Here is a 27,150-nt window from a genome sequence, read left to right as displayed (position 1 = left end):
ACTTTCTCAGGCAACTGGATTGACTATCATTAATTTCAACCCCTGAAAATTGATGAACAACAGGAAAGCAGTCAGGAGCAGCAAAGTAAAAGAGTAAGTAGTTTCAGGAAAACATTGAAAGAAAGATAGAATTAGGGGTGTGAAAGATGTGGGATTTATGATTTTAAGGTGCAATGTTTTCCACTTACTCTTCACCCCTTTTTTCCCCTTGCGCTCCTTTTTGTATTGTTCCTTGAGTTTGGTTATTACTCCCTGGTCCACATTCCAGGCTTCAGGCATGAGGCACTGGTCTTCCTTTTCTAAACAGAGTGAAACAAATGAAACATATCCTTTTTCAATAATGTCACTAAGTATTTTTCACTGAAGGAGGTAGCAGCTGTTGTCAATTTTATTTAAGCCTTCCTTTCAAGATGCACAGAAATAGCACTGGTTGTGAATGCTATAAAATTGTTATTTGCACTGCAATTTTTTTGTCCAAAATTTTTTAAGATGACAATAATTTTGAGATTCAATTTCACGTGCCTAATCGCTCTACCAAAGAAAGTGGCACTTTGAACTTAAGCAACACCTGCTTGGGGATTTATTTATTTCCAGTTACATGCATGGAATATTTATTCTGCTTTTATATATATATTTTTTTTAACCAGAGAAAAATACTGTATCCATAAGTAGCAATTATATTTCTTAACTAAACCAACACTTGAAGTCTGGGTGCTGTGTTGGGATTTCATATTGATAATCCTAGTCATATGCTATCATTTATATTAAAAAGTAAGTTCATGTTACTCTATTCAACCACTTAAAATTACATTTCATCAAGCGTTCAAAAAAAGTCTTAAAGTAAAAAAAAAAATGTGAATTAACAAACGACAGGCAAACTTTGAGTTATCAGTCCCAGAAAAATAAAGGAAACTGCAGTGAAGGCAGCAACATGCATATATATACCCGAGCCACTTCTGTATACACTAGCTCCAGAATTTGAGTAGGAGACTGATGTTAGTATGACACTGCAGTTGCAAGCAAATAAACTTTTGAGAATAGGGCTTAGCATACTGTTGCCTTGTGCCTTTAGACTCCAATATGATACACCAGCATGAACAAAGTTAGTTGGAGGTATCTAGAAAATGACCCTGCATTGTGCCACACAGACAGACCCAGAATGTCCAGTGATCTGAACATGAGACTCAGTTAGGAAGGCTGACTCTTATACAAAGTTCTCTTGAATTGTGTTGACACATGAACTAAGCCACAGATTCTCACATGCCCCAGTTGAAAGACAGGGGAAAGTACTACTTACCAATATGTGTTACATGCTTTGAAAATCATAATGAAAGGTTGTATGTAAACATATTAAGCATATTTCTTCCAGCACACTGAAAGAATGGACCACAACTGCTGACTGTTACATACAGCTGAGAGCCATGTGCAGTACAGTTCCTCCATTTACATATTTATTTTAAATTAGGTTTATTTTATGACCATTCCAGCTGTTTACTTGTTGGTAAAAAAGCTATTATTTGAAGACCAGACCTTCTTCATTACAATTTCTTCCATAATATTTAAAATTTGTTCTGTATCCCTAACACCCAATTTGCTTTAAAAACAGACAAAATGATCACATGCCTTTAAAAAAAAAAAAAAAATTTTGCTAATGGTTCATACCAGATCACTTGGCTATGAGTGGTCTGTCATTTAAAGCAGCAGTTCCCAATCTGTGGTACAGGTATCACCAGGGGTACACAGACAACCTTTCAGTGGTATGCACTAACAGATTTATCATAACTTTATATGACAAAAATTTGCTGGTGGTACTTAAAGGCTGAACTGAAACATTTGCTGGTGGCACTTAAGGTTGTATCATTTTAAAAATTGGTGGTACGCAACCTGTCAAGAGTTTGGGAATCATTGATTTAAAGGGTATATCTCGCATAATCTACACACTGAGAATACATATTTAGAGAATTTCTTTACACAAAAGATAACTTCCGTTGGTTCAAAATATCTGACACTTAAATCTAAAAAAGAAAACCAATTTACTTTGCACATGAATAAACTACACCTTTTTATTAAAAAAATTCAAAGCAAGAACTTATTCTCTTAATGGATCTTTTGTGCTGGAATGTCCACAAGGTTGTCATATCCTTTTGATCTGTGCACATACATAAACATTTTATACATAAACTGTTCCCCATACATGCTTCAGGGGAAAGGAATGCATATCAGCTCTCCGTAAAGTATGTCTCTTCTCCATTGTCAGCAAATCTGCATATTTTTCTGGGGGCAGAAGGTAAGAAATATCCCCAGAATTGTAATAACTAGCAGAGATAGAAGGGAGAGGGTAGTTTGCACAAAAGGGCTGGGGCTAAGACAGATGTTATTTTGGCATTACGGCATACAAAACGTTTGTGAGAATATAGGGATAGTAGTACTCAGAAGGAAATGAGGTGGTAAGTGGATAGGAAAGAGACACAGTCTACATGTGCAATAAATTCCAGAGCTGTTTTAGCCAGTCAAATGCTCCCGTGTGCAGTCTACATGTGCACCTGAGATGACAGCAATTTGAGCCTGAGCAGAGCAGCCTTTGGCTGGCAGATGGCAGTATCAGAGGAGCTAGCTGGGGCATGGAAGTGCAAAACCTGCAGAGCTGTGTGACTAGGTGGCAGGCAGCCCTCACACTTTAGCACCCTCAAACCCCAGCCAACCCATCACAATCTACATGCGTGTGTCAGTGCAGTTACTTACTCTGCCATAAGATAGTACTATCCCTGACAATACTATCTTACAGCGGAGTTAATTAATTACTGCACCCTAATGCCAGTGCATGTGCAGACAGTGATGCTTTACTGTGGAGCTAATTACTCTGCAGTACAGCACAAGTGTTGATGCACCCAGAGAAAAGCTAAAAGTGAACAACACAAGAAGATAAACGGAGGTATTCTGAAAAAAGGCTTTAACACAAAGAATAAGGGTGGTGACATGACAGAGCAAATGTCAAAACAGGGTTACTAAGTGAGAAGTGAAACTGAAAAGGCTGATCTGTCTGAGAAGGCGACAAAATTAATTAGAAGAATGTCAAAAATTAACTTAGTTTCTCTCTCTCTCGCAATAAGCAAGGGTTGGGTGGGTACAAAACTGGTCAGGGAGCAGAGATTAATAACAAAGAGAATGGCAATGAAGATGCCACAACTGTTAATAAATAATGCAATTAAATACTTAATCAAAATCACAACTGGGGGAAGTGCCAAGGTTTGATCACTATTTGAAAAAAAATAACTGAGTTGAGGAGACAACATAAAGGGATAGGTTTTAAATAGGAATAAGGACATTATACACAAAAAGAACATGAGAAAACAAAAGAAAAAAGGATACAGCAGTTTTACTATTTAAATTAGGTGAATAAATTAAGCCCAATCTATTTGATGTTACTGGACAGGCTAGAATTAAGGGTTATATAGTTATCTTTTACTTAATACAAGCAATAAAAAGGACAGTTGAAAGAATGCAGAGTAGACAGAATAAATATCTGTTTTGAATGCTTAAAGTAGATATTGTTAACATATACAAATGATGAAACGCAATGAGCTAAGGTGAGGTGGCATTTCTGTGTTTGGTAGAAATGGACTGGAAATGGACTAGTATTTTGAAGTTAGAGAGAGACGTTTTAGCTGACTGTACTTTTCTTCTCCAGATTAGAGATGAAGTCTTTGCTCTCCTCAGGCAAAAATGCTTAAACATGTAGGACATAGTTGGCAAAATTGTCAATAAATTATTTTAGACATGAATTCTCTATAGCACACCTCTGGTACTATGCACTTGAGTATCTCTTGCATGTACTGCGTGTCATATTCAATCAAATCTTACAAATCATCTTAAACTAGTATGTAAAGGTTATATAATTTGCAGACTGCTCACTGGCTACTTTTAAGAGTTTTTAAAATGTGATCAGTTATGGCAATCAATCATAGCTGTTTAACACATTATTATTATTATTAAAACTACTTAAAATTGGTTATAAAAATGTATATCAAAGCTAGAAGTCCATTTTTAAACAACATTTATATCTATATCCTTCTGCTTCCAATATACTAAGTATTTAGATATTAAATTTAAATTTCAAGTTTCATTTAAATCAAATTTACATACATGAACTACTAAAGGATAAAAAATGGCAGATCCAGGAAAAAGTTTATGTAGACAGGCCATTATAACTAATTACGGGCTGTGATATAAATTAGCTGAAAAAATCTTCTGTGAATTAAATTTCAAAAGGATTGAAAACCTATGGCTATAAAATATGCCTTAGTTTTATTGCTGCACAAAAATTGAGTATTACTATCCTATACAAGATACCCATGACAAACGTTTTTCATTTTCTTTTGTTTTTTAGTAGACTTCTAGAAATACGTATTGGGCTGTTCCCCAATGGAAGACAAAAAAGGTGGCAAAGGTGTTTGAGGCATTAAAATAATGTCTCAAAATAAGTCTCCTACTGACAAATGCTAGCTAATTACATTTCAGTGAAACAAATGGCAGTTACAGTAAAATCTAAAAGCAGAAAAGATAAAGTTATAATCATAACAACAAGCAACTTCCAGGATGGCTTTCAAGGCAACTATTTCTGGCAAAGCAGCAACTTTTAAATATACAGACCTAAGGGAATTCCTGTAGCTGTATTTAAATGTACTGTGATGTTATGCATTTTATCCTGTTAAACATCTATGGTGTCTAGCTCCCCAGGGAATCAATATTATGATATTGAAAAATGATGTCCAATCGTAACCCTGGAAGCCTCAGCGAAATGGCATCTGTAAAAATGGGTTGGGCCACGAGATGTACAGCTTCAGCTACCTATTTGTACACTGAATACAATAAAACTAAGTCATTATGACTCGCATTGCTTTCTCCATGAAAGATGAAGAAAGGAGAAGTTTCAATGCCTCTCATGTTCCTGTCCACAATATATTGATTTATTATATATGTTGTTTTATCATACTCCATCTATGGAGTCTGAATAGATTGAAAAAAATATATCGAAGCTCCACACGTAAATATTCAAACTGCATTTACAATATCTAAAATAGACAACACAACTCAAAAAGTGAGCTTCTAAGAACCTCTGCATAAAAGCTGGATATAGAAAGGTAATAGTAAAATAAGTTTTTTAAAGAGTCTCAGTCTGCCTTGCAAGAAATTAGAGTAGGATTGTTTTGGACAAAATCCTGGCAAAATAGCAGCTTGTATGCTTAATCCTCTTTTTTTCCCTGTGCAATCCATTAAAATTTCCTTACCCCAGTCTGTTCCATCTCCTGAACTTCTGGATTCTCCATCTCCTTCATCTGATGTAACCAAGAAATCAAATTCTTTCAAAGCTTCTTCTGTATCTCGATCTTCACTGCTATCAGACAGCACTCTTTTCCTCACAATCTAAAGAGAAACAAAGAAGGAAATTAAACTAAAATCTATCATCTATCTATCTAACTTTAAAATGCCCATGTTCCTTACTCATACGTGGAACTCTAATAGATATATTTTTTCTCTGTTTTTACTTACTATCTATCAACACATAGGTTAATATTTTGGGTAGGGCAAAGTGGATACCACACACATACTTTAGTGTTCAAATTTTAAGTCAAATTGAAAATTCTGCCTTATAACAATCTTTCTGCTTCAAGGTAGTTAATACTCATCCTTTCAAAAGAAAAGGTTATACAAGCAATTTACAAGAGTGCAGATTACAATTAATTTACACAAACATGCACACAATTTAAGCCCAAAAGACTGCAGAGTTCTTAGTTTTGCTTCAAGAAAAGTTCATAAAGTGGAACCTTTACAAAAGGCTAAGCACCTAGTATCATGGCACAGACAGATGTAACAACTGTATTGATACCAAAGGATCACAAAGGATGTTAAGATGAAATGACTGTGTCTGCATGATCCTAGTGATACAGCTGTAATGAAACCACCCCTTCCCTTTTAAAGCAGGTAATATGTAGGTTTGGTCACACCCTCAGTGACTGGTCTAAATCTGATTACATCTCTGGAAATACTATTTCTGATATTTAATTTCATCTCTGCGGGGGCAATATAGCTAAAATTAAAATATCAGAGATGAGTGCATGAGGTGATCACGGAATTCTTATTGCTCAAATTCATCTTTGCTGGGCAAAATCATTTGGCTGGGTCTAAAGGCCGAGATTTAACTACTGTTACCTCTACATGTTGGGTGTTCCTTGATCACTTCAAATACTAGCTTGATAACTTGCTAAACTTATAAGATAAGCATTCTGAACTTCTCCTAAAGCAAGAAAATTGACTGGTTAAATTACAGTTGTTTGGCTGACACGTGACCCAGATGCCACTAAAACTACATTAACATATCTATTTCAATGGAAAAAAAAGATGTTCAACATTACCCATTTCACTTAAGACCTTATTAAAAGCCATCACAAATAAATTCAACATAGAGGCCTGCACTCTCTAGCTCATGGAGAGACATTTCTGTTTATTCTAATCTGGCTAGAAGACTTCTTCACAGTTCCTAAGACAGAAACAATTCTAAGATCTAGAAGAAGACTAAACATTCCACTTAAACCTTGTTTCCTTGGCTTGCACATTGAATAAACTGTATTAAAGCTGATTTTACCCAGAAGTCGCAGACATTACCTCATAGGCCATGGGTTAGTGGCAACAAGTTTGACAAAGATCCTCTGTAAAAGCATTTCTTAAGAAGAAAACAAAACAAAACAAACAGCAAACCTCATTTATACAGTTATCTGTTTCCAAAAATTAATGATGGCTCTATCATGACTCAACTACAATTTTTAAATATATTTTATATTAAAATCAGGTAAATATGATTTTTTTTGGCCCAAACAAAAAAATACATTAATTCTATGCGCCTTGGATTTTTATCTGATTGCTTGTGACACCATCAAGGTGGCAATGTTAATTGGAAAGGTTAGTTATTTCACAAAACAAAAAAAGAATGAACCAGGCAACCCTCCCCTCCCCCCAAAGTGTTGTTATTTTTGTAATACTTTTTTTCAAATATGCTGCATCCACAGCTCAGAATGAAATGCAGCAACTCAGTTTTGGGATGCAGCAAAAATCTTTTTTCCTGCACATGAATATTACAGCTTTAAGACAATTTATACAAATACTCAGAATCAAATGTTTTCCTAAACTAAAATCAGAAAAATTAAAATGTTTAACTTTAAAACAAGGCTGAAGATTGCATTAAACAGTGTGGTTGTTTTAATACCACCTCCCCCACATGCACCAGCTGTCTATCCATTTTATACAATGATTATTAAATGTAAAATGCAGAAACACCACTGGGGAAAATGAGCTGGGGCCAGAAGACAGAAGCCTCCCCCTTGTAGCGCAGTATCCATCTCACTGAGCCAGTCTCCCACTGCCTTCCTCTCCACATGTACATCCCTCTGGACTACCCACTGAGCCAGTGTTCAGAGGGAGCAGGGGCTGAGGGAGCTTTTGACTCTAGTTTAGTTAACTCCTGGCCGACCTTGACAGGCTCGGAAAATAGGCGGACAAAAACCTGATGGCCTTCAACATCGAAAAATGCAAGGTATTCCACATTGAGAAGAAAAACCTGCAGCATGCTTATAGGCTCGGCAGTGCTATGCTTGCTAGCACCATGGCTGAAAGGGGACTTGGGGGGTCATGACTGACCACAAGATGAATATGAGCCACCAATATGATGTTGCAGCCAGCAAATCAAGCAGAACTCTGGCTTACATCCATAGATGCTTCTCTAGCAAATTCCAGGATGTCATCCTCCCACTGTACTTTGTCTTGGTGAGGCCACAGCTGGAGTACTGTATCCAATTCTGGGTTCCACAATTTAAAATGGATGTGGAGAAGCTTGAGAGTCCAGAGGAGAGCCATGCGCACGATCAGAGGTCAGGAAAACAGGCCTTATGATGAGAGGCTGAGAGCTATGGGACTCTTCAGCCTGCAAAAACGCAGGCGCAGGGGGGACCTGGGGGCTGCCTATAAGTATATAAGGGGTGTGCATCAGGACTGGGGGGAACGCCTGTTCACCAGAGCGCCCCATGGGAAGACAGGGTCAAAAGGTTACAAACTTCTCCAAGACCATTTCAGGCTGGACGTAAGGAAGAACTTTTTTTTTTTTTTTTTTTACAGTCCGAGCCCCCAAGGCCTGGAACAGATTGCCGCCGGAGGGTGCAAGCACCTACTCTGGATTCCTTTAAGAGTCAATTGGACGTTAATACTGCTGGGATCCTGTGACCCCAGCTGACTTCCTGCCCCTGGGCAGGGGGCTGGACTCGATGATCTTCCAAGGTCCCTTCCAGCCCTAATGTCTATGAAATCTATGAAGCTCATGGAAAGTAGAAGATGTCGGTTCAAATACCACTCCGGCTGAGGAGGCAAAGAACCTGAGTCTCTCTCCCCTCACAGTCACTCATTTTGATTTTTGCCATGGTTTACAATTGTTTTTGCAACCAATACTTCAGGAATCTATACTGAGTAGTGCGCCTTCTCAGATCTTTCTGAGCATGCTTACACAGCTGACTTTAAATAAGTAAGTACTACTCACCTGCTTCAAGTTGACTAGGAGGTGTTAATAAAATCTTTACATGATCTGGTGGGTATTCACAGGACAACTCTAAAGTGATTATGTTTTATCTTAGCAGGAAGGTCCTGGAAGTTAGTAATGGAGTCACTTTGGAGTCCCCCAGGGCTCCACTGTGTCACCCTGTCTGTTTAATGCATATATAAAGCTGCTGGGCAAGACTATGCAGAGAGTTGGAGGGAAGTGCCATCACTATGCTGATGACACCCAGCTCTGCTTTTCTTCCTCATCTGACCCAGGCCCCACAGTCTCAGTCTTTTCCCAGCGTCTAGATACACTTGGGCATTGGATGTGGATGGTTTCAGTTTCAGTCAAAACTGCACAACTTGGCAGGAGATTGAGCACCTTTCAGAGAGGGGATTCAGCTTCCCCTTGTCACTCAAATTTACAGTCTTGGGGTGCCCCTGTACCCTCTGCTGCACCTGGATGGAAGTTTAGGTGGCATTAGTGCTAAGAATGTCTTCCATCAGCTTCATGGGGTGAAAAGACTGTGATCCTTTTTTTTCTAGATTCAGATCTGGCAACAAACATCCATGCAACACGCTCTACATGGGACTGTCCTTGAAGACTATCTGGAAGATGCAGCTGGTGCAGAATACAGTGATCTCCCTTTTGACAGGGTTGGGTTGCCAGGAGCACAACTTCATATGCTCCAGAGTCTGCACTGGACACCAAAAGTTTTTCAAGTAAAATTCAAGGTACTGGTTTTGACTCATAAGGCCCTAATCAGTCTGGACCCTACATATCTAAGAGTACCAGCTTCTCCCTTATGTCCCATTGTGATCTCTGAAGAGAGCCAAGAGCAATTTCTTGCAAGTGCCATCAATGCGGTAATTCTGCTTGATGAAAAGATGCGGGAAATTATTTTCACCAGTTGCTCCTTAACTCTAGAAATCCCTCTTTCTTGAGGTCCACCAGAGCTTGAACCTGGACATCTTTCAGATGCACTGTAAGATTCTGGTTGCATTTAGCAACCAAAGGTAGGCTGGGATATTGGTTTGATGGGTTCTGTTTTATGCTGATGCTCAAACTTCTGCTTTAATTTGTTTTGTTTTCTTGTTCATTCTCCTGTTTTATAAGGTATTTTGTCCTTTCACTCTAAGAGCCATACATACAACAAACAAATGATGGAGCTGAATTTGTGTGTTAGGGACAATTTTCACATTGAGGAAGCAAGCTTACCATTAGGCATAAATAAATGGAATTCATTTGTTATGCCCCTGTTCTCATATTATCAACTTGACAGTCAGATGTGAGCGCATTTAATGATTTGCAGATACATACACATTGGGGGATGTACATCATGCAAATGTTCATCTGTAAGGGATCACAATAAGCTCTTATCAGTCCACCACAAGTTTTTCAATTGGATTTTTTGACCTACCGTCGAGGTATCAATGATTGTTTTCTCTCTTCCTTCAATGTCTTCTTCCTCTTCTTCATCACTGAATTCTGCTGCTGCATTTTCAAGAAACTTGAAAGTCTCTAGCAGAGAGGCAGAGTCCGTCAATTCTGGTTTTCTGGTAACAAGAAAACAACAACAAAAAAAGAATAATGATCATCTACAAAATCTTTCTTGCATTCATCTGTTTTGCTTTTTAGTGCCCAAGAACCCACAGGATAAAAATAAGTCAGCTGGTAAAATTGGACAATGATTATATATAATTATGTTTGTGGGCAAAACAATGTAATATTAACTGTAGGTTATTTTATTTACACCCTCTAATTATACCATGCTTAGCTGCAATTCCCAACTCAGCTGCTTCAGTTCTTGATGTATTTTAAAGTAGCTTCCATCTGACAAAGATGCAGATGACAAAGCAGTTTCAAACAAGCACACTTTGCTGGCAACTGCAGTAGAGAGGACCAGGGTAGAATAAGCCAAGGATACTAATCTAATTTCACATACACACGGGGGTACAGTAAGACTTCACTCTGTTATTTATGTCCTTCCATCTTACTAGGGAACAAGATATGCCAGGCTCCAGGCCTGTCAATCAGGAACATTTGAAAAGTGTTGAATTTGTTCCTGTAAAACACTTTTAATGGAAAACAAATGTTTAATTCTGTATAATATATCTTTTACAAACATTGCCTTTTCAGTTTTAGCAGAAATTCCAAGCGTCTCTGAAGCAGGAACCATAAGGGTTGCTATGTCAACAGCTGAAGAAGAAGAATCCAAGCAGACAAAGTAATGTTGGTAAGCATACAGTTAAAGCAATAATAAAGGAATAAATGCAACCAATTTATGAGCCCTACATGGAACAAGAACCTGAAACAAAGTCAGACAGACTTCTGACAGACTAGTACTGGGACAGAACTCCAAAGATTTTGGTAGAAAAGCAAAAGAACAGGTAGAGACAAATGACACATGTTCTGCAGAGGAAGAAAACATGAAACCTAAATGCCAAACTATCCGGCAATCTGCCTGCAACTCCTACAGCTAATAATACCCAAGGTTCTCTCTCCATTAGTAATCACAAAAAAAAAAAATCTTACTGTTACTAATAACAGCTTAATATATTTCAGCTACAGGGGTGTAGGTTGTAGTCGTGTTGGTCTGAGGACATAGGCTGACAAGGTTCTTTGGGTGAATCTAATATCTTTTATTAGACCAACTTAAATAGTTGGAAAAAGATTTTAAGCAAGCTTTCGGGTTTAAAAACCCTTTGTCGGGCTGAGGAAGTCTGCAGTTGGTGTGTGCTCTTCCTGGATGAGCACACACCAACAGGAGAGACTTCCTCAGCCTGACAAAGGGTTTTTAAACCTGAAAACTTGCTTAAAATTTTTTCCAACTATTTAAGTTCATCTAATAAAAGATATCAGATTCACACAAAGAACCCTGCGTGCCTATATTTCAGTTAGCATTTTTGAGAAAAATAGTGTGCCTTTGTGCACTTGATAACACTTTAAGGACAGTAACTTTTACAATCACAGGATTATACTTTACTGTTGGTATGGATCTTTCATATAGCAACAGGAAAAAAAATCATTTAATCTAAATAGGTGATTGTAAAAGCCAAGAAATTGGCAGGAGTACCTGAAATCACTTGTAATTCACACACAAAAGAAACCCACAAAAAACCCCTTACCTGTTATACTAGAATACTAGGCAGAAAAGAAGTTGTAAATAGTTGCAAAAATGAAATCAGAAATTGAAAGCTGAGGTTGATGTGTGAAGTGCAGGCCTGAGAAAGATGCAAAGTTGATGCAAAAGAATGACAGAGGTAGCCAAAAGAGTAAGGAACTGCTGCACTATGGCAAAAAAGTGAATATGAAGCCTGGGTGGGGCCATGTTTTTCAACTACTTTTGCTGACTTTTTTCCTTTAAAATTATACCATGGCCTAGTATTGCACGAATACTTGTCTCCTTCAGAGCCAGGTAGCCTCCTGGATCTACTGCAGATATGACTAACCTGAAAGATTTCTTCTGAGTTGCGTTTCATATGCTGTTTTAACAATTTCAGATTTAGAACATGCTTAAATCCTACTTAGGCTAATAAACAATTTTATCATCTCCCCAATTCTGACCTCTCAGTACTCCATACATAGCATAGCATTTAAAAGCCTGCACTTAGCCTTACTCAATATCACCACACTAGTCAGCTAAACCTTCATTTCCTGTGTCAAGCTGCTGTATAAAACTACATGGTTCCAGATTAAAGAAAAAAAATTAATTGGTTTAGGATCCTTTCAGTTCAGAAAGTAACTCAAAAAGTTACCAACATAAAAAGGCTCTCAAGGTCTAAAATTTTAGAGGCTACATAGATCTAGGTTTGAACTGTGCAAAACATGGAAAATATAGGGAAACTCACTTCTGCACGTTAATAAGTGATGCTACTGAGACCGCATACTGCAGATACTTTCCTTTGCTTCTCTAATATGATTGCATAATACATAATAAATTTAAATTCAAATAGCTTAAATGGATGTTGAAGATAAATATTGTCTTTGTAATCACACCTCAGATTTTTCCATTTATTTGTATTTCTATTTGCCCCCCCTCAAGCTCTTGGAAGGCTTCCTGTACTAATTTTGGGGAAGGAAATTATAAACTTCTCGACACCCAATGTGACAAAGCCATCAGTTTCTTTTCGTGGTGGGGAGGAAGACCAGGAAGTGTTTGGTTGCGAGCAACTAATCTAACAATTAGTATCCAATACCAAAAGACAGGTCATCTTAAAATCAGATTTTATTGATAAAATTACAGAAGAAGAAAGGAAATCCACAACATAATTCTGTTAAAGAAAGGGTTTACTTTAACCTAACCAAAAAAATATGTATTTCTAGGGGATCAAAACAGAAGGCTTTTTTAGAGCACTAGAAACATTTCATGACATGACCCAGGAAGGAAGGAGCATGTGCTAACAAACTGTACCTGATACAGTGACCTGGTACAGTCTCCCAAACCATATCTGAGGACTCAGTCCTCATCTACTATTAAAAACTGGGTTGAGACCATTATATCTAATACTGTCTTCTCATAGTATTAAAATTCTTATAACCACACAATGAGATCCAGGCCATGTATTATGCAGCTTAACTGAAGATATGGAAATAAATAAAACATGTAATCACCATAAGCAGTTATGTGCAAGGTAAAAACCACATTAGACAGGCCAGACAGTATTCACAATCTTTTTGAAAGTTTTGTTTTGAATTAGCACACAGTATGCAAGAAACAGGCAATGCACACTAAAACCAGGAAGTAACTTACAAAATGGTTTGGATGCAATTTGCAAGTTTACCAACTGAAGAGACTTTCAGACTATACAATGTAATGTCCCAAGCATACATGCAAAGATAAGGCTGTTTGACTAGTTAGATCACTGCATCACAACAAATCAAACAAACTTTGTAAGAAACAACCCACTAGAATGCTTGGAGTAACTTACAAAAAGTTACTTCCTTATTAACGTCTCATCTTCCCTGCCTTCCTCACCCCTATTTCATGTCTTTCTGCTTCTTCCTCCAAGCCCATAAAAGACTTGTGTGAGGTTTCCAAGAACAAGCTGCAAGCCTTAAGCCATAGTTCTCTACCAGGGACTTCTAAAGAGAAGCTGCTATCACTGACTCCACTTCCCACTGGATTAATGAAAACGGGGCTTCAAGGAATAAGTGTCTCATGGCAAGGTGTTGCTTTTTCTTTAATTATTATTTAGAGATCAGCTATAAGGAACAAGGGCAACAGTGTTCCTTGTAGAAGCCATGCATAAATGCATCTGCTGTGAATACCTACTTTATTTTGTAGCCCTGCTTAGGACAAGGCAAGAGACAGCCAAGGATAAATAAAGAAGGGGAAGGAAGAGGGGGAGGGGAAAGAAGTGATTTTTAAAACTCAACTAGATTTCCAATTTTTAATTCATTATGCATGTCTAATACACACACTGTTTGGGAATTATTTTCTTTTGCAGATCAGTAGTACCAAAATTTGAAAGGTTTAATTTCTTTAATAAACCATTTTATAAGCAAGGAGATGCACAACACTACATACGTCCATAAGCCAGTATGCACAGAGCAGTTTGATTAAATGTGTAAGTGCCAAGAGGATTTACGGATGCATGAGAGTTATTCAGGTAATCTGTTTTTGAACTAGAATGATGGTCACTTGCTTAAGTCTTCACTGGAATGGTTTGTTTTACTCTAAAAATTAAAGTCTTAATAATTGTTTCATTATAAGCTTGATAAGAAGTAGGAGCATAACCCATTGCATTTTTAACTGAGGTTTCTTTTCTTACATGCAAGAAATGCAAGAGAAATCAAACATAGTACAATAAAAGGAGTAGTTAGTTTTTGAAGAAATACTGAGTATATGCCAATTGGCCTTACATTTTTCTTATTTTTTTTAACTTTAATTAAAAAACATGTTAAACTGTTGGAATGAACTTTCACTGGTCATTTAACTACAGCTTCTAATCTCTGAGTCCCCTTATCAAGTCCTAACCATAATAAGTTATTTGGTAATATATATTTTATTCCTTTTTCCATTTTGTTCCATTATGATGTCTGTTTCTGTCCATGTCAAATAAATACCTCCGAGATTAATATAGACTGACCAGGACTCAATTAAAGGAAGGAACCAATTAAAAAAGGGGTTAATGCATTAAATTAAAAATTCTTTCTTGTCACATAAGATCATGTTGTATTTCATTGAGACAGTTTTCATTCATTTGTGTTTACAACATAGATCATTTAATGGAGAAAAAAGCACCCATTCTTCTCACTGCAGGCTTTCCCACACCAACTTTTCAGTTGGTCTAATAAAAAACATCACATTTACCCAAATAACCTTGTCTGCCTATTGCAGGCATTTTGGAATTTTACATTATTAGAAAGTTAATTTTTAGTATTTATTTCTGAATTCATTCATGCCAAGGAGTGGTACTTATCTTTTGTAATGCAAGTGACTTGATCTGACGAAAGTGAATATAGATCCCCTTTAAAATACCATGAGACAAGTAGGAAGAGGATTAAATCAAATGTCAAGTGACCAAAATAATGTTTTTCATCTATGGAATCAAAATCTTCCAGGAACACTCCAAATCCACATGGTGCTCTTGAATGTTAAAGTTTTCATGAGGTTCTGTACATTAGCAGATACAAATGTGTCAAAATAGAGGTACCTGGCTATATGCGCTGTGGTTACTAATACACAGCCATCAAGTTGCTTTAACTAAAAAAGAGCAGGTTTAACTTAATTTTAGTTTTTGAAACTGGCATTATTGTCAGAAAAAGGGACAAAGTGATTATTGAGCTTAGAGAAAACAGCTATGTAGACCACACCATTCTTGGAAATCCAACTTCATGTGGTTAGGAAGATGAAACCAGCCAGCATTACAGCTTTCTGAAGTACTGAGAACCTGATGGATCGAGTTAAGCATTTTAAAGTAAAAAAAAAAAAAAAAGTACTATCTTCGTATTAACACTGCAGTAGAAGCACTGCTTATTACTCCCCACCCACATGGGCAAGCTGAACATCTGCCTCCTATCAAGAGTCCCAACAATTCCCAGCTGCTCCTCAATCTCTAAGGAAAGGCAAGTACTTAGAGCCAATACTATGGTGCTGAATGTCAGAATGCTAGGTCTTTAATGCAAGTATGGCAAGATATGGCACAACAAGAGAGGGGCAACTTCCTCTCTTTTTTTAAGTGTACCTACCAGTTTGTCTCTCTTCCTCTTTCCCTCATTCTCCACCCACAAGATTTTTCTTTCCTGGTTTCCCTTAATTGCTTGCCTGTTCTTCTAGCCATTTTCATTTGTTCTTACTTTGCCACAGCACCACTCCTCTTCCTCTACTATTGCAATGATGGCATGCCCTCTTGTTCAGTGCTGCTCCTGGTGCCTCCCAGCTCAAGTTCATTCTGGCTTTAGCATTCTCCATCCACACTCCACATACTGTGGAAGTGGGAAGGAAACAACAGCTGAATCAATTCCCCACTTTTGGGGGAAGCAAGTAGTTTGGGACTAATAAAACATCTCTCTGAGTGCTCTGATCCTCCCTATGGGCCAGTGCACTGTAGGATAGGCATTTAAATTCATCCCATGTCTGCCTAAAGTTTAAGCATATTACAATTTACACTTCTTTAGAGGCTGTACTGCTTGGGTGTGGGATTGGCAGTTTTAAGTCTCTAAAGGCTGAGCAAGCATTTGGACTGGAATTGGCACATCCTGTTTGTCCTGAATCTCCAGCACCTACTTGGCTCAGGTGCTCTAGTAGAGGTTGCAAAAGCAAATAGGCCCTACAATCCACATGGATTAAGCAAAGAGTAACACCTTATCTGGGGCAGGAACACCTCAGCCAACTGATGACAAACCTCCTCCCCTCATTGTTGTCTGGTCTCCAACCTGATTCACTGTTGTAAGCAAATGATAATGTAGCTAGAAGGAGGTAGAAGGTGAGATATCATATAGCGCCAGTCAGGAATTACAAAATTCTGCAGCATTCACTAGTCCAAAAGGCATGAGCAGCCTTTTGCCTGGAGACGTGGAATACCTCCTGCACCAATATGCACAGGATGGTGGCTGAACTACAAGTACCCAAAATATTCACAACACAGAAGACCAATTTTTCACTTATCTCAGCAAAAAATTCTCCTCAATCTTTCAGTAAAAACCAGACTTTCCTTGCTTACAAAGAAACGCAAGACAGCCAGTTTGAACTAAGATCAAGAGATGCATGATAAACTGTGAGCACTGAGACAATATTGAAAAAACGTCAGAAAACTCCACTTAGAAATTCCTCTACTGCAAAAGCTTAGGATGTAGAGACCAGCTTAACCAGAAAGTTTAGTTGTGTACTGTACATATCAAACATTCAGGTGCTCAGCTAAACATTTTCTGCAGTTAGCTACCTTGTGTATCGCAAGTCAGCCAAGAACAAAAAGTTCCTCAAAGAGGACATGCATTAACATCAAACTGCAAAGACAAATCTTGTAGAATGACAATATTCAGTCAAACATGGTATTACTGAGCACCCACATCCAGAATCAGCCTGCAAATCTAAAATGTCAGCTTTATTCATATCAGATCTAGTACTACCTAAAACAAAAGCTCATGGAAGAAGTATTACACCACAATATGCATAACCATTAGAAGGAGGTCAGAACTGATTTGATGAAGGAGCCCAGACAAATTACCTGTCGTTAGCTCCAAAGCTCATCGCCTCTCAGCCTTAACAGGTCTCTACAAAATTTGCTGACTCTATTCCGTTCCCCATGCAAAACACTCATCACATAACCTCACTATCTCTAGCCATCTTCAATTAAAAAAGAAAAAGAAAAATGACAACACGTACACATAGGAATTCTCACTCTGACTGTAAAAAGGACAAGCTTCTCCCATTTTCTACCCAAGATAGATGCCATCTCCTTCCAGCCTGAAAGGGTGCATAACAGAGGTTACGCACCCAAATTTCCCATCTCACAACCTAACATGAAGTATATAATTAGCTCATGTTCACTGGGTAATCTCCCTAAACACAGACCAGCTGCTTTACTGGCTCTGATTACCGTAATGAATTCTCTTCAGATTAGGAAGCCATCACAAAGCAACATTGTGCCTTGGAATACAGTGGGGACTGCAGTCTGCTATATTTAAACTGTACTTGCTTTTGAAACAAGAGGCAAAATCAAAGATTAAACCCTGTGTTGGCAATGGTGCTGCCTTCTGAAGTAAAACTCAGACTTACTTTTTCTTTAAATCTAGCACTTCATAAACTATTGTATTTAAATGAGCAGCCACAAACTAATTTTGCTGGAATGTCTAAAAGCAAGCTTTCAGAAGCATTTTAACTGTAATAAGTTTCTTCTAGAAAGAGGAAAACAATTTAATAAATGAAGCATAAACTTTATTTTATTCTGTCTGCCATCTTTGTGATGGTATCAGAAATATCAAGTGACAGGCATGCACATGTGGAAGCTACATGTAGATTTTACCTGCATTCTTACATATTTATTAACATAGATGTCAGCAGCAAAGTTGAGGATTTATAAAAGTTGGAAGCTAGTTATGCATATTAAAAACATTTCCAGATGCTGTAAAATCCTTCACCTTATACAGATTATTTAGTCATCATATATGGCATCTTATACCAGAATATTGAAGACTATATTACAATTTTGAGAGTATTAGCAAGCCAAAGGAAAATTCTGTTGGCCCAGTAACTGACATATTCCTTTCAGCATTTAAAGAACATAACCTTAAAGTCAGAAGGCTTAATTTCCTCTAGTGTCACTTAAATGAAATAATAAATTGCTTCTTTATGGAAATTTTCAATAATTAAAGTGTGGCTTCCACGTTAATACTTAACTGTTTAATAATTAAGTTGGCTAGAAATATTCGTTCAGTTTGGAATCTAAAAAGAAAAGTCATAAAAATCTTTCACGCAAATAAAATCTTTCACAAACAAATAATTTACACACACATTAAAAGGTAACATTTGTCATGTCCAGAACTTACCCAATCATTACGTTTTCTTTAACTTGGGCCTCTGTGCCATTTAACATTGGCTCTTGGTTTTTGTTATTTTCTCTGTCTGAGGCATCATTTGAAAGGCCCAACAAAGCTCGCACACGTTTTGACTTCACATCCAGTATTGTATCCGTGTAACCCACTTCCTGTAGATACCTGTAGGAGTAGAACTCATGCTAGACTTCCATGCAGATCTGTGTAATCTATATGATTATTTAAATCATTATATAAAAGATACTCCCTAAACTCCCCTCCGGTACAAAGCTTAGCAAAGTATGGTGCTGTGCTAATGAAACATTATAATAAATTGTCTTGTACCAGCTGCAGAGGGAATCGTTTCTTGCAGTACCAGCCTGTACAGTCACTGAGAAAAAATCAAAGAGCCTAGTAGTCAGAGGTTATACAATACGTTATTCATTGCATTTACCAAGATAGATGGAAAAAGAACTATGAATAAACTGTAAATGATTTTTAATTAAAGACCCCAAACCATTTCATACACAGTATAGCTATTTTGTTTTTATAGGTATTTCATGAACATCTAAAGTAAAATAAAAAAAAATCTAACTTAAAATCTGCCTCCTAGATAACCTTTACACAAAGCCTGTACATACCTACTGTGACAATTTCCTACTCTTTGACTAGTTATGACAGTACAAACAACCAGTTTTATGATCAAATACGTATATACACATTTAGTAGTACCCAACTGTTTTGTTAAACTGGAACATCCATGCAGAATGTGAATTTGGCTCATTTACATAAAGGGGTGACAGCTAAGGCCTAAAAGGTTCATTGAGCCTTGGAGTCAGACTGTCTGAAGTGTAAAGCTGGCTGAGATGGATATGCAGATAGGCAGTCAAGTTAATCTGAAGTCATGCAGAAGACAGGGTAGACATGTACCTTATACTGTAACTAAGTAAGATATAGGGATACGTGGCACAGCCTTGTGCAAATCCCTTAATCTCTCAGCCCCAAATCTGTAAAACGGGTTTAAAATACACATTCTGTGTCTCCTTTGACAACAGATTTGGGGATTTAACACAGAATGTGTATTTTCCTAGATATAACTGGATGGCAATAGGACATAAATGGAGTTCAACACATACCTGCCCATAGGAAACTGCTTCTGAGCATGCACAATGAACTAAGTCCAACTATGTAGCATGAAAAATAATTGCATTTACTAACTTAGGTGTCTAGGAGGTGTGTGAGTAGCACTAAGACCTGAGCTTTACACACTTGCACACCACTGATACATAACAGATGGACTCAGACATGGACCAAGTAAGATTGTTTCATGGATGTGTTAAAAGTTAGTCAAAATTAGAAAAAAATATGTAAACGTGTGAAAAAATCTGAAAGGTAAGAGCTGTTCTTATTTCACATGGTTCTAGAAGGAATAATCTTATCTCTTGAATTTTTGCTAAATATTTTAAGGGAAAAATAAATTTTAAGATTTCTCTAACCTCTTTTCCCTATTAACCTTCCTATAACACCCACCAGAAACAGTTTGTTTTAAACGGTGAAACTTACCAACACTTCTAAAAAACTTTCTGTGCTGTAATAGCCCTTCCAGAGAAGGTTAAGCACTCACACTAACTTTTCAGGAAAGAAAATCAGATGGAAATATTAAAATACAGTAGTCAGATTCAGTGTTGATACCTTTCAGTCAAGCTCCCATCTTTGAACATTAATTATGACACTTACTGTCTCAGCAGCTGTCGCCCTTGTTTCCAAATTAGCTGACTATTTTGTTGTGGCTGAACCTCTGTTTCATTCCCTTCATCTGGAAAAGATTGTTTCATTAGAAAATGTTTTCCTATTTTGTATTTAAAAGAGGATTTGAGTTTAATTTAAGAGCAAGTCAGACTGAATTACCACTTTAACATTAAAAACACAGTTCAAAGAACTTTAAGGATGACTTCCTTTCCTTTTTTCTGTGTCCTTGTTACAAAGTATTTAGCTGAATTCACAGATTTGTTGGAATCTGCCAGGACACACTGTGAGCACTTCTGCTATGGTCTCAAACTTGTGACCTGACTCCTGGGCTGTCAACCGTGTGCCTTAGTACCCATGCCACCCCAGCCCTTTAAGATGGATTCAAAGTAAAAAAATAAAAATAAAAAAATGAAGTACTATGGAACTGCTGTATCACTTGTACACTACATTGACTGCCATCAGCATTCTTAAAACAAGTTATACTTGTCAGCATCACCTCCCTTATGGCTCTCACCCATCACGTCATCAATGTAAAACAAAAATCTCTAGATATACATGCTTTTGAAGAAAAAAATTGGAAAATCCTTTTCCACTTCTTTTTTCTTCAAAAGCATGTATACCTAGAGTTCTGTACTAGCATTAAGTGCCTCAATCAGAGTTTAAATTCATATACAAGAAACTTTTATGGTTTTACTGGTAACTGAATGGTGCATCAATCCTTACAATTTATTAAGGATTTCATCACACCATTATGAACTAACATCAAGTTCCACCCATATTTTATTTTTTGTAGTGAAGGGGAAAAAAAAAAGGTATGGCTGATTTTTGTTGATATATGGAATTTTCTTCTGCCCATAGTTATTTAAAAAAACATTTAGCAAATTTTCAAACTTTTCATGCCCACAGGTCAGGATCTAACATTACTCTGTAAAAACCTGCAGAAAAATTCCAATATCTGTTCTACAAACCATTAGCAAACGGAACGTACTTAGAAGCTGGCTAAAGATCCTTATGCATGACCAATCAGATAGATTTAATATATAAAACAATAGGCTGCATAAGCGTGTGATGATCAGGAATGGGCAGTGACCTCTGTACCTAATTTAAGCCTATATTGCTCAAGTAAAGAAGTCCAGGTTTGTTATCTGCTATTGTTATCTACTCATGACCTATTATATTGCCCAGCAGCTAAAGGAAGAACAGAGTAACACTGTAAAAATATAACTAGAGAACCAAAAGCTTCTACATTACCATCCCAGTTAACCATTGATTTGATATGCAGCTTTGAGATTTCCATTTTCAAGAGTGGGATTAATACTTTTACTTACCAAAGGGACCAAGATTAATTGACATTTATATAGCACTTATGTATAAAGTATGCCATCTGTATGTTAAGTACTTTGCAACCTTGAATCTATAAGTTTGTCCAGGAATAGCAATGAAAATAAATGTACACATTGTTTTCTGAAGACAGCGGAATCCACCCTGCAACTATCAAAGCCTGTTTTAGGTAAAAGACCATTAAACATCAAGACGGAAGAAAAGTTTGTGCTATATGACCACTCCTGAGACTAAGCTTTTCCTTTGGAGGCCACCTTGGTTAAATGTATAAACACCCCAGAAGATAGAACTGTACTCCCCCCCCAAAAAAACCTCATTATCCTTTACAATTGAAAGTGAAGAAGCTTGGACCACTGGCCAAATAGGTCAAATGAGGCTTTTATGGGAATGTTGTGTAGAATGCAGAAAATGCATTGTTCTGATTAAGAGTGCTCTCAGCAGAATTACTACAGAATCCAAGATTTCAGATAGAAGCCAAATAACAAGGACTTTAGGTTGAAGTATTGTAAAGATTTGCCTCAATATTCTTCCTACTTTTCCAGAGAAACATGTAGATAGGCAAGCATCTAATGTAATAAGGACAATTATCATGGATTACAAGGATTATACTGATCAGGAGCTCAATCCTGATGGTACGTGCTTATGGTGCCAGAACCTCTAATTTTTGGCAGCTACGGGAAGAATACAATGGACTATTTCTCCAATTCAGATAAGAGCACAGTAGCTTAACTTGTTAAGAAACAAGCTGCAATAAAGTTCAGAACCAAGGCATTTTATATATATTTAGGAAAAGACAAGTTGCGTGCCAAATTTGACAAGCAGGTATTTTCAGACTCTTTTCTAGATTAAGGTGTGCAAGTCTGTTCACCACAGCATATATAGATACAACAACTGTCGCTAAACTGTTTTACCTCTGGCTGATCCTAGAGTGACACAAATGTAGCAAGACCACTTTCACTTGAACCCAAGTCACTTCACTTGCCTACAGGGGTCAAAGTTAGGGAGATTTAACTCATTAGTTAAACAAGTCTTATCATGACATGTTATATTATATGTTATGATAAGACAAGATCTTGCAGACCTAATAGTTGCAGTGTAGTAACTGATGCATGCTCCCATGCAATAGCTACCCATCCTCTTTTAAAGAGGCTAAAATGCTGTTTTGTCCATATCCTAGGACACATTTTCCTCAGCAAATGGCATGGCTAAGATCTGCAGGGACCATGTTCATGTTCGCTTTTTTTAGTTGTACCAGAGAACAATGTTTTAGAATTATTTCTCATTCCTTTTTCTCCTTGAGGACTTAATCCAAAAAATGGATCTTAGGTTAGAGACAAGAAAGGCCTTTTGAATAACATTTGCTGTGCTGACCAAAACAAAAAGGAAATTTTAATTCTTCCTTTTCTTCAGCTTCAAAGTCATTCTATTTAGTTATGAGAAAGAGATCCATATTTTGGAGAAATGAGTAATTAAATTATGCAGCAACCCAGTGAGGAGTTATCCAATACTAGCAGAGTATTTATTCACTACTTGTTATATATTTTCCAGTTTTCATTAGTTTTATAAAAACCCAGTAATATCCATCTACACCTTCAATTTATCTCTCATTTGCATTTCTTTCAGTTTTTCTGGAAATCTGAAAAGATCGTAAATCAAGACAAAATGCATTATGCACTGCATGCTAATTATATTACACTGGTAATGCACAATAACTCTTCCAAAATAAAGTTCCCAAGATACATTTCCCCCAACTTTTTGCCATGCCAGAATTTTCTTAGTTTAAAAAAAACAAAAACACCCATGCATTTACTCTAGAGCTTACATTTTTACCCAAATTCATTTGATGGCCCTATTTCAAAATATAGATAAAACTCACCAAACCCCCCACCCCATAAAAAACCCACCCCAAGAAACTAATGTTTTAAAAACTACTTTTACAAGCTACATTAACATTTTGCAACATAAAATATTCTATCTTGACTAGTCACCATGTGTCTATTCCTTTTTTGTCTACTATATCCAATTAACACCTAGCTACCTTTTACAAATTGTAGTTAAAATTACAAGAGAACTTTAAAAATAATTATTTCAACCTTAAATTCTTACCAGAATCATAGTTTGGAGGCTTCATATCTCCCTGATTCAGCTCTGTGCCATATTTTAATTTGTGGTATTTAGCTCTGAAAATAAATAAAGAAAAGAAACCAGGAAATCTATTAACACACTTAAGAAAAGTCTATAGGTGCTGAATTTATTTAAAAACCACTTTGCCAAAACAATTATCCAGATAATTTCAGAAGAATTTAAGTATGTCCCTATCCTATAACTTTACTTACTTGAGCATTCAAATAATGATAGATATTGGTAACAAAACAGTCAGTTACATTATCATATGCATCAGATGCTAAAAAAGTATTCTTTGCTACAAGGAATGCATTCCTGCTGTTCTTGTGTTTCCACCACTTGTTCTCACTGTCGCTCAGCGAAACTGAGGTCTCTGCTATCTACATCTATTCAAAACATCAGTTGATGCTTTCCACTCCTCCACTTTTACTATACATCTCTGGGGTCAATTAATCAGACACTTCAGCCAGTTTCACTAGCCCCACCCATGCTTTCTGACAACAGCCTTAACACATTTGTGTTGAGACCAGTCCTGAAAAGATGTCTATGACAACGTGTTAAAAGCCTGTACAGTCAGTAGTCCGTTCAGAGTTGGGTTCCCAAACCTGCTAAAACTCGGAATGGAATTGTAGGAAATACCATATAAAAGGTACTGTAGCAAAACGCTCAACAGAACATACCAAAAAGGACTACTGGTTGTAATATCTTGCTTTTGCAGAGCCAGTATCCAGGTACTCAGGCACACAAAACACTACATTTCACTAGCATGGCACAAGTATCATATGTTCATGTCAAAGGTTACGGAAAAAAACGAAGGCAATATATGCACCCTTCTAACCATTTTGGAAGTCAGAAAACAAAATAGACTAAGACCTTTTACGGGGGGGGAGGGAGAAATCACATTAACTTCGTAGAACAGGTTGAGAATCAAAATCAGATCTGCTTATTTCAAGACCCCTATTCAAATACTAGATCGTGCTTTCTCAAGTACTGTAGAGAGGAAGATTCCTACACACCGTGGAACGAGAGTACTAACTAGCAAATCCATACACTTACTCATATTTTGCTAATCTAAGAGACAGAAAAATGATAACTACCAAGACAGAGCAGTCTCAGGATGGGAGCTCCTCCTTTACCATCTCCACAGCCCTGCACATAAAACACAGCAATCTGATGGTTTTATCCATTGTTCAATGTACTGATCCAGGTACAGAAGATAAGCGTTTCTGCTAACATCCCTGTGTTAAAGGGACTCGTATTGCTCAATCTCCAATGACATTTTATATTCCTTGTTTTTTTACTGCCCCCCACTTTACTTTTATTTTTATATATGTAATAGCACAGATTTAGCCAATGTATAGAACTTAATATTTTGAAAAATAATGTGCCTGAAAAGGAAAAACATGATATCACTGAAATTCCTCTGTAAGATATAAATATTATTACAACTTCAAAACATGAGCCAATGGAAAGACGAACAAATGAACAAACAATCATCATTTTCAATGAGGACCTCAAAGTATTGAGCCTCAGGCCCTAGACAAAATTTATCTAATCTTCAGGCTATGCCTCCTATGCAAGTCAGAGATAGGCTTTTGTCTGCTTTAAACTACTTAAGAGACCAAAAATTTTGCATCTTACTGTTTTCTATAAGCAAACTACATTGAGAGAGAAGCTATTTTAAGAGGTTCTTTATATGTACCATATTTACCCAAATCCAAGACAACCTGCCAATAATACGATTATATACATGTAGAATTTATAAAATTTGTTATAATTCTCCATATACAGAAACTAATTATTGGACAGTAATCTTAAATTCATCAGCCCAACCTGTGCTGCAGTGGAGAAAGCAGTGGTAGCAAGGCAGGCAACCTGAACTCTGCCCTGTGTCTCCACCCCCTGCCCCTGCCACCACTTCCCTTTTGGCTAAGGCCCTGCTGTAGCCTGGGGAACAGAGCATGGCTGTCCCAGCCCCAGCCAAACCACACAATAGCTATTGTGGTGGTGGCAGCTCCAGCTGGGCCCCAGAGCTGAAGCCTGGATTGCAGCTGCTGCCTCTGCCACCACTGTTACTGGGCTAGGCTGGGGAAGGAACAACCACATGCTCTGTGCCCCTGGCAAAAACTGGAGGGTAAGCAGCAAGGGCAGAGGTGGCAAGCAGAAGCTGCAGCTCCAACCCTAAGTCAGGGTCACGAGTCATAGCAGCCGCCCTGCCACCTTGTACCAAGAGGGACCTCTTCCCACACCCTTCCTTGTTAAATGGTTGGGGGGAACCTTGTCTTAAGAATATGGTATTATGAGACAAGCAGAAGAAATAATAATAAATGAGAGATAGGGAGTACCAGACAATTAAACAAAGGTAATCCAGTTCCACTAAGTTACCTCTTTTCTTCACTGGTTCCAAGTTACCTTCAGAATAGTCTCTCTCACCTGAATTAGTTTTACTTACTTGTTCTGCTTGATCAAGAAAGCTCATCATTTCCATGGAAATGGCGTGGGAGAAGAAACATCTGGTGCCTTTCATGATTATTTTAACTTTGGCATGGAGAGAACCAAAGTAGGATTTGAAGCATGAAATCTGCTTGTATTTATAAATATATGAAATTTTTGATGCTGCCGCTCTCCCTTTCACTAAATAGTTCAGGCTTTTCCTATCCTTTCCTAATAAAATAAAATGGAAGTCTGTAAAGAAATTAAGTCAGAGTGCTAATTTCCTCAGAAAACCACCTTTATTCCAATTATAAATTAATATTCTATTTAATTTTGGATTAGAAAGATATCAGCAAACTGGAGAGAGACAAGAGCAGCAACAAAAATGAACAACTAAAGGGACTGACTTTTGAGGAAATATTTGGTTGAACAACAGGTAGGGAAAAGGGAAAAAGAAGTTTATACAAATTAGTATCAAGAAGCAAGGAAAAGGGGAGGCACAGCAAAGCAGAACTAAGAAAAATGGATTTAATTTAAGAAATTAAAAATGTATTTAGCTTTTCCCTAAAGGTATTAACTTCCATATTTCCAAACTGATGTTCACCTGGCTATTATGCATCATTTACCCCTGCTTCCCGGCAATTAATGAGCACAATCAACAACCCAAAACCTTAACGAATGCTATACAATCTACTAACCCTGGACTGCTTGTTATTGACTGCCTATACAGCCTTTATTAAGTTATAACAACTAAACTAATTTCATTTTTTTTTTAAAATTATTTAAAAAAACTAATTATAGTTTATAAGTAATCTTACTTACACCTAGATTATGAGATCTGTTGTGCTTCATTTCTTCCTTTATATTGATTTCTTAGTTTTATAAACTAAGCAATTAGTTTGGTTTGTATGATCTAACTGTACTTGGTTCCATCATCCAGATAT

General features: G+C 37.1%; 1 protein-coding gene and 1 long non-coding RNA gene across 4 annotated transcripts in view; both read right to left on the bottom strand.

Moving 5' to 3' along the window:
• STRN (striatin) overlaps nucleotides 1-27,150 on the bottom strand; it is an 89,309-nt gene that overhangs the window by 45,356 nt on the left and 16,803 nt on the right. For all 3 annotated transcript variants that reach the window (XM_019527185.1, XM_019527186.1, XM_019527187.1), the window contains exons 2-7: nucleotides 23,756-23,829; nucleotides 20,297-20,375; nucleotides 18,575-18,742; nucleotides 10,002-10,137; nucleotides 5,289-5,424; nucleotides 189-299 (exon numbers count right to left, since the gene is read on the bottom strand). In XM_019527185.1, the coding sequence (XP_019382730.1) occupies nucleotides 189-299; nucleotides 5,289-5,424; nucleotides 10,002-10,137; nucleotides 18,575-18,742; nucleotides 20,297-20,375; nucleotides 23,756-23,829 (704 nt within the window). The remainder of the gene's footprint in view (nucleotides 1-188; nucleotides 300-5,288; nucleotides 5,425-10,001; nucleotides 10,138-18,574; nucleotides 18,743-20,296; nucleotides 20,376-23,755; nucleotides 23,830-27,150) is intronic.
• Nucleotides 13,763-16,334, bottom strand: LOC109304531. Its single transcript, XR_002099413.1, has 2 exons — nucleotides 15,884-16,334; nucleotides 13,763-15,200 (listed from the first exon to the last, which is right to left on the bottom strand). It is a non-coding gene; the product is annotated as an uncharacterized LOC109304531 (long non-coding RNA).

This window comes from Gavialis gangeticus, unplaced genomic scaffold (genome assembly GCF_001723915.1).
Source record: "Gavialis gangeticus isolate Ggan-Ray unplaced genomic scaffold, GavGan_comp1, whole genome shotgun sequence".
NCBI lineage: Eukaryota > Metazoa > Chordata > Crocodylia > Gavialidae > Gavialis > Gavialis gangeticus.
The sequence above is the reverse complement of the archived record's forward strand: the minus strand, read 5'-3'. Positions and strand labels throughout refer to the sequence as shown.